This window comes from Neofelis nebulosa, chromosome 8 (assembly GCF_028018385.1).
Source record: "Neofelis nebulosa isolate mNeoNeb1 chromosome 8, mNeoNeb1.pri, whole genome shotgun sequence".
Lineage (NCBI taxonomy): Eukaryota > Metazoa > Chordata > Mammalia > Carnivora > Felidae > Neofelis > Neofelis nebulosa.
In genome coordinates this window covers 82,608,363-82,623,169 of record NC_080789.1, presented here as the reverse complement: position 1 = coordinate 82,623,169, position 14,807 = coordinate 82,608,363, and the positions used below count along the sequence as shown (strand labels likewise).

General features: G+C 39.5%; 1 protein-coding gene across 5 annotated transcripts in view; it reads right to left on the bottom strand.

Annotated features, from left to right (window-relative positions):
- The window catches only part of ITPR2 (inositol 1,4,5-trisphosphate receptor type 2), a 493,421-nt gene that overhangs the window by 351,076 nt on the left and 127,538 nt on the right, over positions 1 to 14,807 (bottom strand). For all 5 annotated transcript variants that reach the window (XR_009265827.1, XM_058743294.1, XM_058743295.1 and 2 more), the window contains 3 exons: positions 4,949 to 5,100; positions 1,808 to 1,907; positions 668 to 828 (listed from right to left, as the gene is read on the bottom strand). Coding sequence is in view for 4 of the 5 variants with exons in the window: in XM_058743294.1 (XP_058599277.1) it covers positions 668 to 828; positions 1,808 to 1,907; positions 4,949 to 5,100 (413 nt within the window). In the remaining variant the exon portion in view is untranslated. The remainder of the gene's footprint in view (positions 1 to 667; positions 829 to 1,807; positions 1,908 to 4,948; positions 5,101 to 14,807) is intronic.

Below are 14,807 nucleotides of genomic sequence, written 5' to 3'. Positions count from 1 at the left end.
AGTGCTGCACCCTGCAGATTATGTCCTGGCATATTTATTTCATGGTACCTGAACAGACGAACGTGTCTTGCATAAATAAGAATAGAAAAACATAAAACTTCTTTTAGGACTTTTAGAACTCTTAAATCCAAATATTAAATGAAGCCCAACAAAAGTATTACGAGTTTTTTATGAAACATTTAAAAGGAAAGATCAGCAAGCAAAAAAAAAACAACTCCAAGCAGGGCGCCTGGGTGGCTCAGTTGGTTGAGCGTCCGACTTTAGCTCAGGTCATGATCTCACAGTCCATGAGTTCAAGCCCCGCGTTGGGCTCTGTGCTGACAGCTCAGAGCCTGGAGCCTGTTTCGGATTCTGTGTCTCCCTCTCTCTCTGACCCTCCCCCGTTCATGCTCTGTCTCTGTCTCAAAAATAAATAAACGTTAAAAAAATTTTTTTCAATAAATAAATAACTCCAAGCCCAGCTAAAATGGAAAAAAGTGAATATTCAACCAGATTTTAAAGTCCCCATTTTCATTCGCTCACCACGATCCACTCATTCAGAAGCAGGTGTGCCACTAGGGAGACCATTCTAAATATCCCCTTAGAGCCATTCATTCACTTGAGGCTTACCACAAGAGTTGATAACTGACTCTTGATGACTTAAGAGCCATTTAACAAAATTACTTACCTCCTTTCATTCTGAGTTATTGTACCATTTTCCAGCTTTTTAACTGTGGTCGCCAGCACTTTATTTGCATCATTGGCAAAGTCTAAGTCTCGGACCTCAGACAGCGGGACAGACACAATGGCAAATGCTTCTTTATCTTCTTTTGTTTGGCAGGTTCCAATCTGCAATGTGTTTTTTACACTAAGATTAGTTGTTTTTTAAAATCTGCAATATTTTTCTGGTACTAACACATCTTAATATTGTTTAAGAAATATAAGACAGGGGTGTCTGCGTAGCTCAGTCGCTTAAGCGTCTGACTCCTGATTTCCTCTCAGGTCATGACCTCAAGGTCATGAGATAGAGCCCTGCATGGGGCTCCATGCTGAGCGTGGAGCCTGCCTGGGATACTCTCTCCCTCTCCCTCTTCCACTCTCACCCCCCTCTCTAAAACAAATAAATAAATACTTAAAAAAAAGAAGTACAAGACAGGAATAGATCATCCAAATACAATAATTCCCACTTGCATCACCCACTATGAAAGACTGAAGGGACACACAGATTTTCCATGCCCATTCCTGCCTTGTTCCCAAAGCCCACTAGAAACACATCCTTGCACACTTGTCCTTTGCTTCAGTGTCAACAGAATAGAGAGAATGTACTCCTGGAATCTTCTCCCCTTTCTACATGCTGCTCCCATGCTTTTGGTATCTGTGCTAGCATCCTCCTGAATCACAGCCCCACTGCAGCCAAGCCACTTAGTTCAGCTACCTAAGCAACTGGCAGAATGAATACTTGAGGAAATGGCTTGTAATAATCTCTAATATTGGTAAGGACACATTGTAAGGGACATGTCAATCACCCCTGATCCTAATCATACAACATTTGTCTAAAAATTAAACAGTTCTCATAGGGTGCCTGGGTGACTCAGTCGGGTAAGCACCCAACTGTTGGCTTCAGCTCAGGTCACGATCTCACGGCTTTGTGGGTTCCAGCCCCGCATTGGGCTCTGGGCTGGCAGCATGGAGCCTCCTTAGGATTCTCTCTCTCTCTCTCTCTCTCTCTCTCTCTCTCTCTCTCTGCCCCTCCCCTGCTCACATTGTCTCTGTCTCTCTCAAAATAAATAAACTTCAAAAGCATCAAACAATTCTCAAAAACATTTACCTTTAACATAACAGGCCTCTCTTCATCTGTGTCTATGGGGATACTGGTACTTGTTACCCACGTGTTGGTACATAAATGCCTTAACCGAACATATGAGTTCCTAAAAGCAAAATAATACAAAAAACAGATGATTAAAAATTAGCACACTTATATATTAACATATTTAACAGTTTCATACATGATATGAATATATTAAAGACTAGTTGACTCAAGTATAGGTCAGTCTGGTTTAAGGAAAAAGTTCTGAACCAAAGACTACTTCAAAACATGTGGTATTATTACCTAGACCAGTGGTTCTCAAAGTGTGGTCCCTGGACCAGTGGTAACAGCATCACCTGGGCACTTGTTAGAAATATAAATTCTGAGGCTTTCATCCCAGTTCACTGAATCAGAAACTCCAAACATAGGGCCAACAATGAATATTTTAGCTGCCTCTCCAGGCAATGCTGATTTGAGAACCACTGACTGAGTGGCCATGTCAGTTAACACAGCTGTCTGATCGTAGTTTCTGTAGCGTAATCATTTGCGTGCAAAAGTATTCTTTCAGTGAGAGACTCTCATTATGATTTTGGGGGCAACTGTTCATGTAGAACTTGGTCAAAGTTGACAAGTAGATTTCTTCTTTTAACCTTCATCTTTTCTGTTAGGGTGGGTCAGTTGTTAGCTTGCAAAAGGGAAAACACCAGCATGTTAGTGCCCTTTTGTATCCCCATGCCTCTTCCATCGCATCTCTAACAACATGTTTACTTTTGAAAATAAATATGAAAAAAGTAAAAAAAAAAAAGTTGTGGTTTATATGTACAATGGAATACTACTTGGCAATGAGAAAGAATGAAATGTGGCCATTTATAGCAACATGGATGGAACCGGAGGGTGAGTGAAATAAATCATACAGAGAAAGACAGATACCATATGTTTTCACTCATATGTGGATCTTGGGAAACTTAACAGAAGACCATGGGGGAGGGGAAGGAAAGGGAAAAAAAAGTTAGAGAGGGAGGGAGGCAAACCATAAGAGAGTCTTAAGGACTGAGAACAAACTGAGGGTTGATGGGGGTTGGGGGAGAGGGAAAAGTGGGTGATGGGCATGGAGGAGGGCACTTGGGATTAGCACTGGGTGTTGTATGGAAACCAATTTGACTATAAATTATATTTAAAAATAATAATTGAAAAAATACAGTAGTGGCCTTAGGAAGAAAAAAAAGTATATACAGCCAATCTTCATTATTTATGGATTCTGCACTTGTGAATTCAGCTATTCCCTAAAATGTATTTGTAACCCCAAAACCAATAGTCAGGGCACTTTTGCAATCATTCTTGGACATGAACAGAATGGCAAAAAATTTGAGTCCCCACTGTGCACATTTCCAGTGAGGCTGAACAAGGCAACACTCTGCCATCTCGTTTCTGCTCCGACTATAAATAAGCATCCTTTTCATGATCTATCCAGTGCCATGTTTTTCCAGATTTCTGTGCTTTTTGTTGATGAGTCTGCTGTTTAAAACAGCCTCAGGCATAGTGCTGCAGTGCTGTCCAGTGTTCCTAAGGACAAGACTGTGATGTGCCTTATGGAGAAAATACTTATGTTAGATAAGCTTCATTCAGGCATGATACGGTGCTGATGACTGTTAGTTTAACGTTAATGATTCAACAATAGATTAAAAAAATAATAAGGTGTCTTTAAACAAAAATACACACAGCACAAGATTACGTGTTATTGACTGATGAAAATATTGTGACCAGAGGCTCATAGGAACCTAATCCTTCATGTCTTCTAGGAGCAATGGCTCGGTATTTGCTATTTCAGTGTACCGGGAAAAAAAACAGAACCAACTGTGTATGAACTGTGAGGGAATACTGAGAAAGGACAGCTAGAACTTGATCCAACTCAAACATTATCATCTTAGTGACCTTTTATTATCATTTCTTTAACAAATATGTATAAAATACCTGCTAAAACAAAAGCATTGTGATAAGTTCTCTGCCTCCAAGCTGCTGAGAGTTAAGTAGGAAATATAAGACATAAATAAATCCTACAACAGGAGGCAAAAAGCATTAAGACCAATAAGACCCAAATAAAATGCCAAGGGGCTCCAGGAAAGAGAGAGGCTCAATCAGCATCATGACTTTGTTCATTCATAAAGGCAGGTGCAATAGAGACTGATTTTCAAAACTGTAAAATAGCACAGGGGCTCCTGGATAGCTGAACTGGTTAAGTGTCCTACTTCAACTCAGGTCATGATCTCACAGTCTGTGGGTTCAAGCCCCGCATCTGGCTCTGTGCTGACAGCTCAGAGCCTGGAGCCTGCTTTGATATCTGTGTCTCCCTCCCTCTCTGCTCCTCCCTTGCTTGTGTTCTCTCTCTCTCTCTCTCTCTCTCTCTCTCTCTCTCTCTCTCTCTCTCTCTCAAAATATGAATAAACATTTAAAAAAAGAATACTTAAAAAAAAGAAGGTAAGACATTCTCTTACCTTATGTTCTGGCTACCTCATTACCAATTCCACTTCCCCATCCCTCTCGCACTTAGGTCCCAAATGTCCTAAATTAGAGAGGCCATTTCTGAACACTAATACCTAAAACAACTCTGCAGGTTTTTTTCAAAGCAGTTTTATTACCTGCTCTGGTATTTTGTTTATTTTTCTATTGTCTCTATTCCTCATTTGAAATTAAGTATAGAACTAGTTTGTTCACTGTTCACTTCCCAGTGTCAAGGGCAATGTCTGTTAAGTTCAGTAAAGGTTTGTTGACTGAATGACTAAAGAAATGAACACATGGATGAATGAATGAATGAATGAATGAATGAAATCTGAAATTTGACATAATAGAAATAAATGATATAAGTATTAATAGAAATTCCCCTAGATTATTTTTCATGTTAGAAAGCAAAGGCCATACCAGTAATAAGAATAAATAATCGTCATGAATTTTTCAGTTTCTTCGGTTTTTAATTATTTATGAGAATAAAACAAACTATGTTAATCTTCTCACAAGAGAAGCATGGTTTTTACACACTAGTTCACTTATGCTTACTCCACTGATATCACAAAAGTTCCATTAACGTTGTATTTTCATTCCTTACCTCCCACTACAATCACTCAAAGAAATGTTATTATTTAGCCGTATACATATAATTGTTTTTACCTTGGGACCAGGCAGTCAGCTCTCTGAAGAGTTGTGGCATCCAGTTCAAAGAGGGATGCAATATCGTTTCCATGGGGTACTGAGACTAAAGTGTACATGATCTTTTCCCCTGCCTGACGTTTCTTCTTTGAAGTTGGAAGATCTCCATCTCTCTGTTGAAGAGGCACAAAGTTACCTACTTTTGTCAGGTTTCTTCCTAAACTCTTCAATGAATCAGAAGGTGGGATTTAAATGTGAACAGCGTCTCTTCATTGGATTATAGAGATGTCTGTTTTACATCATCCAAAAAGGGCAAGTGAAGCCTCATAATCTTAGAGGTAATTATTACCAAGTGATAAGTCACACATTCATGAGGGAAGGCCTGATCTGGGCAAATAACCAACGCACTAACAGTCATAAGAGTTGTGCTCCCTTACCTTGTCTTAAACCTAGTTACAGAGTAGTTTTAACCATCCCACATTTAAGGCGAACAGACAAGACATAGTATGTTGAATCATCCAGATTTCAAAAACTAAAGAGTCAACATGGTAGTGTTTCAAAGTTCCTGACTAATTTCCAAAACATAACTGGGACATCATCCTGAAGAGAAAAGGAATCAACAGCAATATTCCCATTCAGTTCATCAACTTGTTCCATTAAATCTGCAAACATACTATCGTGGCATATCAAGTGAAATAAAGTGGGATCTTCACAAAAGAAGTCTTCACAATGATGTGAAATTCAGTCAACATTTCTAGTACACCCTCTCTAAAGCAAGTGGCCACACAAGAATGGTAATTACATATTTCTACTTAAACCAAGTCTCAATCCCTGTGGAAGACTATGATGAGGTACAAGAAACCAAAATGTGATAGAGCAAATGTAATAGAAGCTTGGTAATTACACGCATCCTATAAGTATACATATTTATCAAAAGAAACAAAATTCAAAAATGAGAGAAGAGAAAGAGTATCACTGTACTGTCACAGGAAGTTGAACAAAAGTGGACAAGAGAAGTGGTGTTCCAAAAGCAAATGAAAGCAGGCCGTGCCCGATGACACGCGGTTATTTAATGGCCACTATGACAATGAGATATTACAGCTGATCATTCCAAAACATTCACTCGAAGTTCCATCCCAAGATTGTGAATATTATTTCCCTTGTGGTTTCATTCTGATGTCTTCTGTAAATGGTGTGCAAATCGGTAGCACCACTGAATGTGAACGGGCAGAGGAATCACCAGGGTTCCTAAGCAGGAGCAGGGCTGTGAGCTGTTAAATCCCACATAGGCCAGAAGCACCTGGTAGCTCCTGTCATCTTTGACTTATATGTCTTCCACAGAGACCACAATTCAGAGTTGAACGAAGGCAGGGGTCTGGCAAACTCTCCCCAGATAGTTTGACGCCCCCATAATAGTTGCTTCTACTCAGTAAGCACAAACTATGTTTATTGATCAGGAAAAAAGCATACTTAAAACTTTCTGTACATTATAAGTAGGCAAATGGATAAACAAACTATGGGACATCCAAACAGTGGGATATTATTCAGTGCTAAAAAGAAATGAGCTATCAAGCCACAAAGACATGACGCAGCCTTAAATGTATATTGCCAAGCAAAGAAGCCAAACTGAAAAGGCTACCTACTGTATGATTCCAACGGCATGACATTCCAAAAAAGGCAAAACTATGGAAACAATAAAAAGACCAATAGCTGCCAGACAGTAGGCGGGGAGAAAGGAATGAAAAGGCAGAGCACATAGGAATTTTAGGGCAGTGAAACTATCCTGTCTGATGGATGTGGATACATGTATGTGTAGTGGATACATGTCAAATGGTGGCTCCTTTTATCAAAACTCATAGAATGTACAAGGCCAAGAATGAACCCAATGTAAACTATGGACTCAGGGTGATAATAATACATTAAAGTATGTTGAGCAGTGTAACAAATGTACCAGTCAGGTGCCAAATGTTGATAGTGGGGGAGGCTGTGATTGTGTGGTGGCAGAGAGCATATGGGAAAGTGTACTTTCCACTGAATTTTGCCATGAACCTAAAACTGCTCTTAAAAATAGTGTCTGTTTAAAAAAGAAAAAAGCAGGATGAGAGAAAATATTTGTAAGTCATATAGCTGATAAGGGGATTATACCTAGAATATATAAAGAACATAAAGAACAGTTACAACTCAAGACAACCCAATTAGGGGTGCCTGGTTAAGAGTCCAACTCTTGATTTCAGCTCAGGTCATGATCTCACAGTCTGTGGGTTCGAGCTCCATGTAGGGCTCTGTACTTACAGCACAGAGTCTGCTTGGGATTCTCCCTCCCTCTCTCTCTGCCCCTCCTGGCTTGCTTGCTCTCTCTCTCTCTCTCTCTCTCTCAAAATAAACAAATAAACATTAAATTTAAAAAAAAGACAACCCAATTAAAAATGGAGCAAAAGTCTACAGCGAAGAAAACAATCAGCAAAACTAAAAGGCAACCAACAGTATTGGAGAAGATATGTGCAAATGACATATCAGATAAAGGGTTGGTATCAAAAATCTATAAAGAACATACCAAACTCAACACCTGAAAAACAAATAATCCAGTGAGGAAATGGGCAAAAGACATGAATAGACACTTCTCCAAAGAAGACATCCAGATGGCCAACCAATACATGAAAAAATGCTCAACATCACTCACCATCAGGGAAATACAAATCAAAACCACAATGAGATACCACCTCACACTTGTCAGAATAGCTAAAACTAACAACTCAGACAACAACAGATGTTGGCGAGGATGTGGAGAAAGAGGATCTCTTTTGCATTGTTGGTGGGAATGCAAACTGGTGCAGCCACTCTGGAAAAGAACGGAGCCTCCTCAAAAAATTAAAAATAGAACTATCCTACAACCCAGCAATTGCACTACTAGGTATTTATCCAAGGGAGACAGGTGTGCTGCTTTGAAGGGACACACTCACCCCAATGTTTATAGCAGCACTATGAACAATAGCCAAGGTATGGAAAGAGCCCAAATGTCCATCGATGGATGAATGAATAAAGAAGATGTGCTATATATTCAATGGAGTATTACTCGGCAATCAAAAAGAATGAAATCTTGCCATTTGCAACTATGTGGATGGAACTAGAGGGTATTATGCTAAGCAAAATTAATCAGTCAGAGAAAGACAAAAATATCATATGACTTCCCTCATATGAGGACTTTAAGAGACAAAACAGATGAATATAAGGGAAGGGAAGCAAAAACAATATAAAAATAGGGAGGGGGACAAAAACATAAGAGACTCTTAAATATGGAGAACAAACAGAGGGTTGCTGGAGGGGTTGTGGGAGGGGGGATGGGCTAACTGGGTAAGGGGCATTAAGGAATCTACTCCTGAAATCATTATTGCACTATATGCTAATTTGAATGTAAATTTTAAAAATAAATTAAAGAAAAAAATTTAAAAATTGAGCAAAAGTTTTGAATAGACATTTCCCCATAGAAGATATTGAAATGGCCAATAAGCACATGCAAAGATGCTCAACATCATTACTAATTAGTAAAATGCACTAGGATAGCTACAGTCAAAGAGACAGACAATAGCAAGTGTTAGTGAGACTGTGGAGAAATTGTAACAGTACGTATATTGCTGAGGGAACATAAAATGGTGTGGCCATTTAAGAAGAGTGTGGCAGCTCATCAAAATGTTAAATGTATGACCAACAATTCTAACTGTAGGTAGCTATCCAAGAAAAATGAAAATATATTTCCACACCAAAACCTGTCCATGAATGTTCACAGCAGAATTTATAAAAGTCAAGATATGGAAACAATCCAAATGCCCATCAAATAAAGGATGAACAAAATGTGGCATATGCACACAATGGAATATTATTTGGTCATAAAAAGGAATGAAGTACAGATACATGCTACAACATGCGTGAACCTTGAAAACATTATGCTAAGTGAAAGAAGCCAGACACAAAAAGTCATATATTGTATGAGCCCGTATATGAAATGTCCAGTTTAGGCAAATCCATAGAGAGAGTACATTCATGGCTACCAGGGTCTGGGGAGGGGAGGATGGGGAGCAACTGATAATGGATATAGGATTTCTTTGGTAGATAATAAAAATGTTATAGAATTAGATACTGGCTATAGTTTTGGAGCTCTGTGAATGTATTAAAATAACCACTGATTGGGGCGCCTGGGTGGCTCAGTCGGTTGAGTGTCCGACTTCAGCTCAGGTCATGATCTCACACTCTGTGAGTTCGAGCCCCGCATCGGGCTCTGTGCTGACAGCTCAGAGACTGGAGCCTGCTTCAGATTCTGTGTCTCCCCCTCTCTCTGCCCCTCCCCTGCTCATGCTCTGTCTCTGTCTCAAAAATAAAAATAAAAACATTAAAAAAAAAAACCACTGATTTACATTTTTTAAATAGGAGAGCTTTATGGTATGTGAATTACATATCGACAAAGTTGTGAAAGAGAAGGAGGGAGGGAGGGGAAAGGAACAAGGAAGAGAAGGGAAAAAGAGGGAGAGAGGGAAGGAAGGGGGGAAGGGAGGGAGGGAGGGAAGGAAGCAGGAAGTCAGAAGTATACTGTTTCTCTGATGACTGCCATGTAGCTCAACAGGAAAACCCAGGTGTTATACTGAGACATGGGTGGCAAAGAAGCAGTTTTCCCTGGAATGGTGACACAAGAAGTGATAATTCTAAAGGAAAGAAAAGGAAGTTTGTTTTAATTATGTCCTCATAAGATGCAAACTTGGGGAGAAACACACCAGGAGCATTACAGTCACAAAGAAATATCACAAAAGAGCTTTTTTCTAGATTCTATAATGCTATTACAGCCAAAAGAGAAAACCACGAACATAATGAATGCTAATTAATACATGTGAGAGAAGACTGCCTCATAACGTAGGAACACAGAAACAACAGACAAGATCAATCATTTGTAGAAATAATCCAAAGGATTCTTTCAATGTGGAAGCAAAGGGATTTGAGAACAAGTGGAACAAGTGGTTTCAGTGTTTTATTAGAAAGACACAATTAAAATATGACTTTAATTAAGGAAAATAAAATTTAATCAGTCATATTGAGCCATGTTTGAAGACAGTCTTTATTAATACAAGATGATCACGTAACCTAAATAAGCAGAGATTCAATGAACAAAATTGAACAGTTTCTCTCATCACTGCTAGCAGAGATGCAAAAAATTAATATTCCTGTCTTTTTGGTGGAATACCATATCCCTAAAAAGAATATTTGTCATCTAATTTTCTGAGCCTCTTGCACACCAATCTTCCAATTATAACTTAGCTTTTGCTATGGATTTTCCCTTCAAAGAAAATACACTAACTAACCAAAGGATTTATATTTATTTACTTAGCAACTGAAAGGTGGCATGGAAGTTTATATATCAGTCACTTGTGAGTTCATTTAATATAAGTCAAATCCTAGTGCATACACTCTCCTTTTGGAATGTTCATAAAACTAATTTTCAAGACTTACAAAAAGAAAGCTGATCCAGGTTCCTAGATTGCCCTCCTACCACACCCCCTTTTGTATACCTCTCTGGGGGCTCCAAATAAGAGTAGTCAGGGATTTCTCTATTTTGACACTCTTATAATGAGCAATAAAATTTTTGCCAGACATAGAAAAACCTTGATTAGGGCTAATTAAAAGAGGTCACTCTGTATTATTCATACTATTTAAGACCTGTGGTTTAGTTTTAATTACATAGTATAAGTGGAATGCACAACTATACCCCCTAAAGGTATAGGTTCCTGGGGCGGGGGGGAGATAAACTCCATTTATAAGTAGCATAACATAGATAAATTCCACCGATAACATAGATATTTATAAGTAGCATATTTATAAGTAGCATAACATAGTATTATTTTTTATATTTATATTTATTTATATTTATATTTATATATATTACTTATATATATTTATAAGTAGCATAACATAGATAAACATAGCATAACATAGATAAACTCCATTTATAAGTAGCATAACAATTGTTTATGTGTGAAAAGAACTTCTAACATCCATAGCAGTTTTTAAAGCAATGCCATACATTCTGCTTTTTATCTCTTGCACTCTGTTAATTTGCTTAACAAATTCTCCTTCATAAACAGTTCAAGGCAGCCCCTCAAAATCTGTAGAAAATAATACATGAATAATGAGTTATAAGTATGCAATCTTTTAAATGTATGGATCAGGTTTCAATCTATAAGACTGAAAGATGAGATCTATAGATCAATAAGATCTATAAAAATCAATATTATATTTCTACAATATGAAGGCAGTTCTGTTCAAAATTGTGTGCCTGTAGCTTTTGTTTATAAACCCACATCTTTTTTAAGTAAGAAAAAAGCCACAAAAACACTAGTTCCCTATACAGAATTACAGAAGCGTGATGCCCTCCCTCTTGTGTCACGAAAATCCATGTAAGGTACAACAGAGCTTAGACAGGTGTTAGATTTAATATCAGCTAGGTATCCAAAATATTCTCACTTCAGGTAACGCAGAGCCTCGGGATGTTAACCTAGTCTGCTGGGCTCTTATAAAACCAGCAGTTTTACTTGGAAGAAAAGGCACACAGAATCTCGGTTCTACAAGTAGAAAATCCCCTTAGGAGGAGCCAGTCGAGTAAACCAATGGTTCACCCGGCTTCTCCCTCCGGTCCTGGGGCTGCCAGTGGAGACACAGCAGCTAGCCTCCTGGAACACCTTCTCTGTTGACTCATTTGTGAGTCATCGAATTTTTAGTGGAGACATCACGTTGCAATCTGTTGTTAGGAGCCAGAGACATTCTGTAAGAAATAATGTATGCATTTTCAGGGCTGATGCAGACCTGTGTGCGGCCACGGCCAAGGAAGCATAATGATGTGCAGGCATCTGTCTTCTTGGTCAGACTCTCCAGGGCTCTCACTGCTGACTTTATGTAACAGACACAACCCTGCCATTTAAAGCTGCAGACACTTCTCTTGCATGGTTCCTTAAAAATCTGTTACTCTTAAACTATTTCCTATGAGGACTCTTTTTCCTTTCTTTTCTTTATCACCTTACCATTGATGAATATAGAGTAAAAACTCATGGAAATGTGGGGGTCTTTGTTCATAATCTGGTCCCCCACCCCCCAAAAAAGTCTATGAGACAGAATTTTCAAATACATTTCAGCCAAGCATCATGGTTCCTAGAACATTGCTATTTATGTGTGTCTGTGCACAAAGACGTGGTTCTCAACAGGCAGAGAGTTTGGACCGCAGCGGGGGTCATTTGGCAATTTCCAGGAGCATCTTTAGTTGCCACAACTGGGGGCAGGGGAGACCACTACTGGTATCTAATACACAGAGTCCACAGATCTGCTAAACATCTTACAATGTAAAGGACAGCCCCCCCACAACAAATAATTTTCTGGGCCAATATATCAATATTGCTGAAATTGAGAGACCCCAGCATCGACAAAAGACACTCCCTTGAAAAATCAGATCACATTCCACATCAGTACGGTAATGGGAAAATGGGTGGTGTTATTCCAAAAAAAAAAAAAAATCCCCTTCAAAGAGCCATTTGAAAAGATGCAGCCTTTCAAGAAGGAACTAATGACTGTCAGGTTCCCAGCTGGGCTTGACACAGTTCCAATGTTTACAGGGTCCCTGTGGATGCTGTACATTTGTAAGATTGGAAATAATAGGCTCCTTTGTAGAATAAATACAGCAATTTGGGTCTTAATGGGAGCTCTGACACACACCGCCGCATTTCAGTGGCACCATGCATTAACCTTTGAAACTTCAAAAATGGAAGGCAACATTTTGATAAAGGTTTCTAAATTACAGGAAAAAATATTAACTGGATATTAAATAGACAACATAAGGGAAAATTTGGAAAGAAAATAATTAGCATGGTCACAGTGAACTCAGCATTACTGGCACCCAGATCTGGGGTGAGATAGCATTCTGTTTGGGGAAATTGATTTCGTTTTTCACAGGCTAAGCTCTAACTGCTCCTTTGTTTTCTTTTCTAGACAGAAACATAATTATTGCTAGGTGGCAAATGGTCTATAACATGAGAAGCCATATTGTTAGCTTTAGTGTTCCATATCTTCAGTTTTATTTACTTTCAAGCTAGGGATTAAGGATAGAAGAAAGATGAAATCAAATGTCTCCAGTTGGACATCTCTTTGAGATGGCAGATGAGATCCAGTCGTAAACTTCCACAGCAAAGCAGACCCACCTGTGCCAGATGCAATTAAAGTGCTGCTGGTAGCAACTGCTTCACAGAAAAGTACTCTTTCTCACCTTCAGAGGTGAATGAAGAACTTGTATCTCAGAATATAGAAGGAAACAAATCTACGAAGTCTAACTAAAAGCTTGATGGGCGCAAACAGCAAACTTCACCATGGATTCATTACCTATATTTTCTGTGCTGCTCCATAAACTTTCATACTCTATCACTCATCCTCTCTCTCTCCCACTCAGCCCTTCCCAGAAGCATCAGAAGCATCACCAAACAGCATGTAGCTGAAAGGAGATAAGCTGAAAGAGATGTAATTCAATTGCACAATTCGAAGTTTGATGCAATGCCCTTTTAATCGAAACAACGTACATTTTTAGCCTACAAATATCTTTTATTCAAAAGGTTCCCCTTTATCTGATTGAATTTTAACCTCACGGCACAGAGGTGACGTATGTAGGGCAAGCATCCTCATCCCATTAGTCAGGTGGGAAATGGAGTCTCAGGAAGGCTATCTTACATGTCCAAGGCCGTACAGGTTAACAGTGGTGCTAGAAGCAGAACTCCCTTGGCTGAAGAAGTCACATAGAATCTCATAAAAAAAGACCTTGAGAAAGAGAAAGGCGACTCCTGACATCCGACAGCTGGCCTGGTGTGATCGGGCAGGCTCAGTGCTGCCAAGGGCACCCTGACTCTCACAGCCAGGCCACGGTGTCCTCCTGCGAACGTGAACGATTTCACAGAACACCAACATCAGACAAGGCCGCTCCATGCCCGGGATGGATCGCGTCAAAACAACACTGCTCCGTAATCATATCTGAATACTGACAACATGTCAATGTTGTCCAAGCCATAAAAATGATTCGATATCCCTTTCCCCTAGCTAAAATGAGTGTTTCTTCTTTAGCACTCACACCGTTAGCCTGGCTCTCATCGACCCTCCCTATAGATAAAAATGTATTAAGATACTTCCTCCTCCTGCCAGCATTCTTACCCACAGTGAGCCCCACTTCTTTTTTTTTTTTTAATTTTTTTTTCAACGTTTTTTATTTATTTTTTGGGACAGAGAGACAGAGCATGAACGGGGGAGGGGCAGAGAGAGAGGGAGACACAGAATCGGAAACAGGCTCCAGGCTCCGAACCATCAGCCCAGAGCCTGAAGCGGGGCTCGAACTCACGGACCGCGAGATCGTGACCTGGCTGAAGTCGGACACTTAACCGACTGCGCCACCCAGGCGCCCCGAGCCCCACTTCTTTAAATCTTCCCCAAGTCATCTTGTACAAGCCCAATTCCTACCATAGGTTCTTTCTAGCACCCTCTGAGAGGCCCCACAGTTCCCTTGGATGTAAATGCAATGTGCAATTAACCCCATTTAAGAACTGGTGTGTTCCTGGCAGTCATTGGCAAGAGACCATCGACCAGCTTATAGTAAGAACCAAAGACTCAGCTTTTAAACATGGTTATGGATGGCGTTTTCTAAATCATGGGGAAAGAAGAACCCAACAATTCTGGGTCAGCTTTTGAAAACCAAGGAGAAAAGAATCCACACAGGGGGAGAAAATTGAATTATAAATAAATGATCCAACCCATTTAATAAGCCTACTTCTATGTTTAAGGACATTTTGACACAAATTAAAGTACTCGTTGGGCCAAA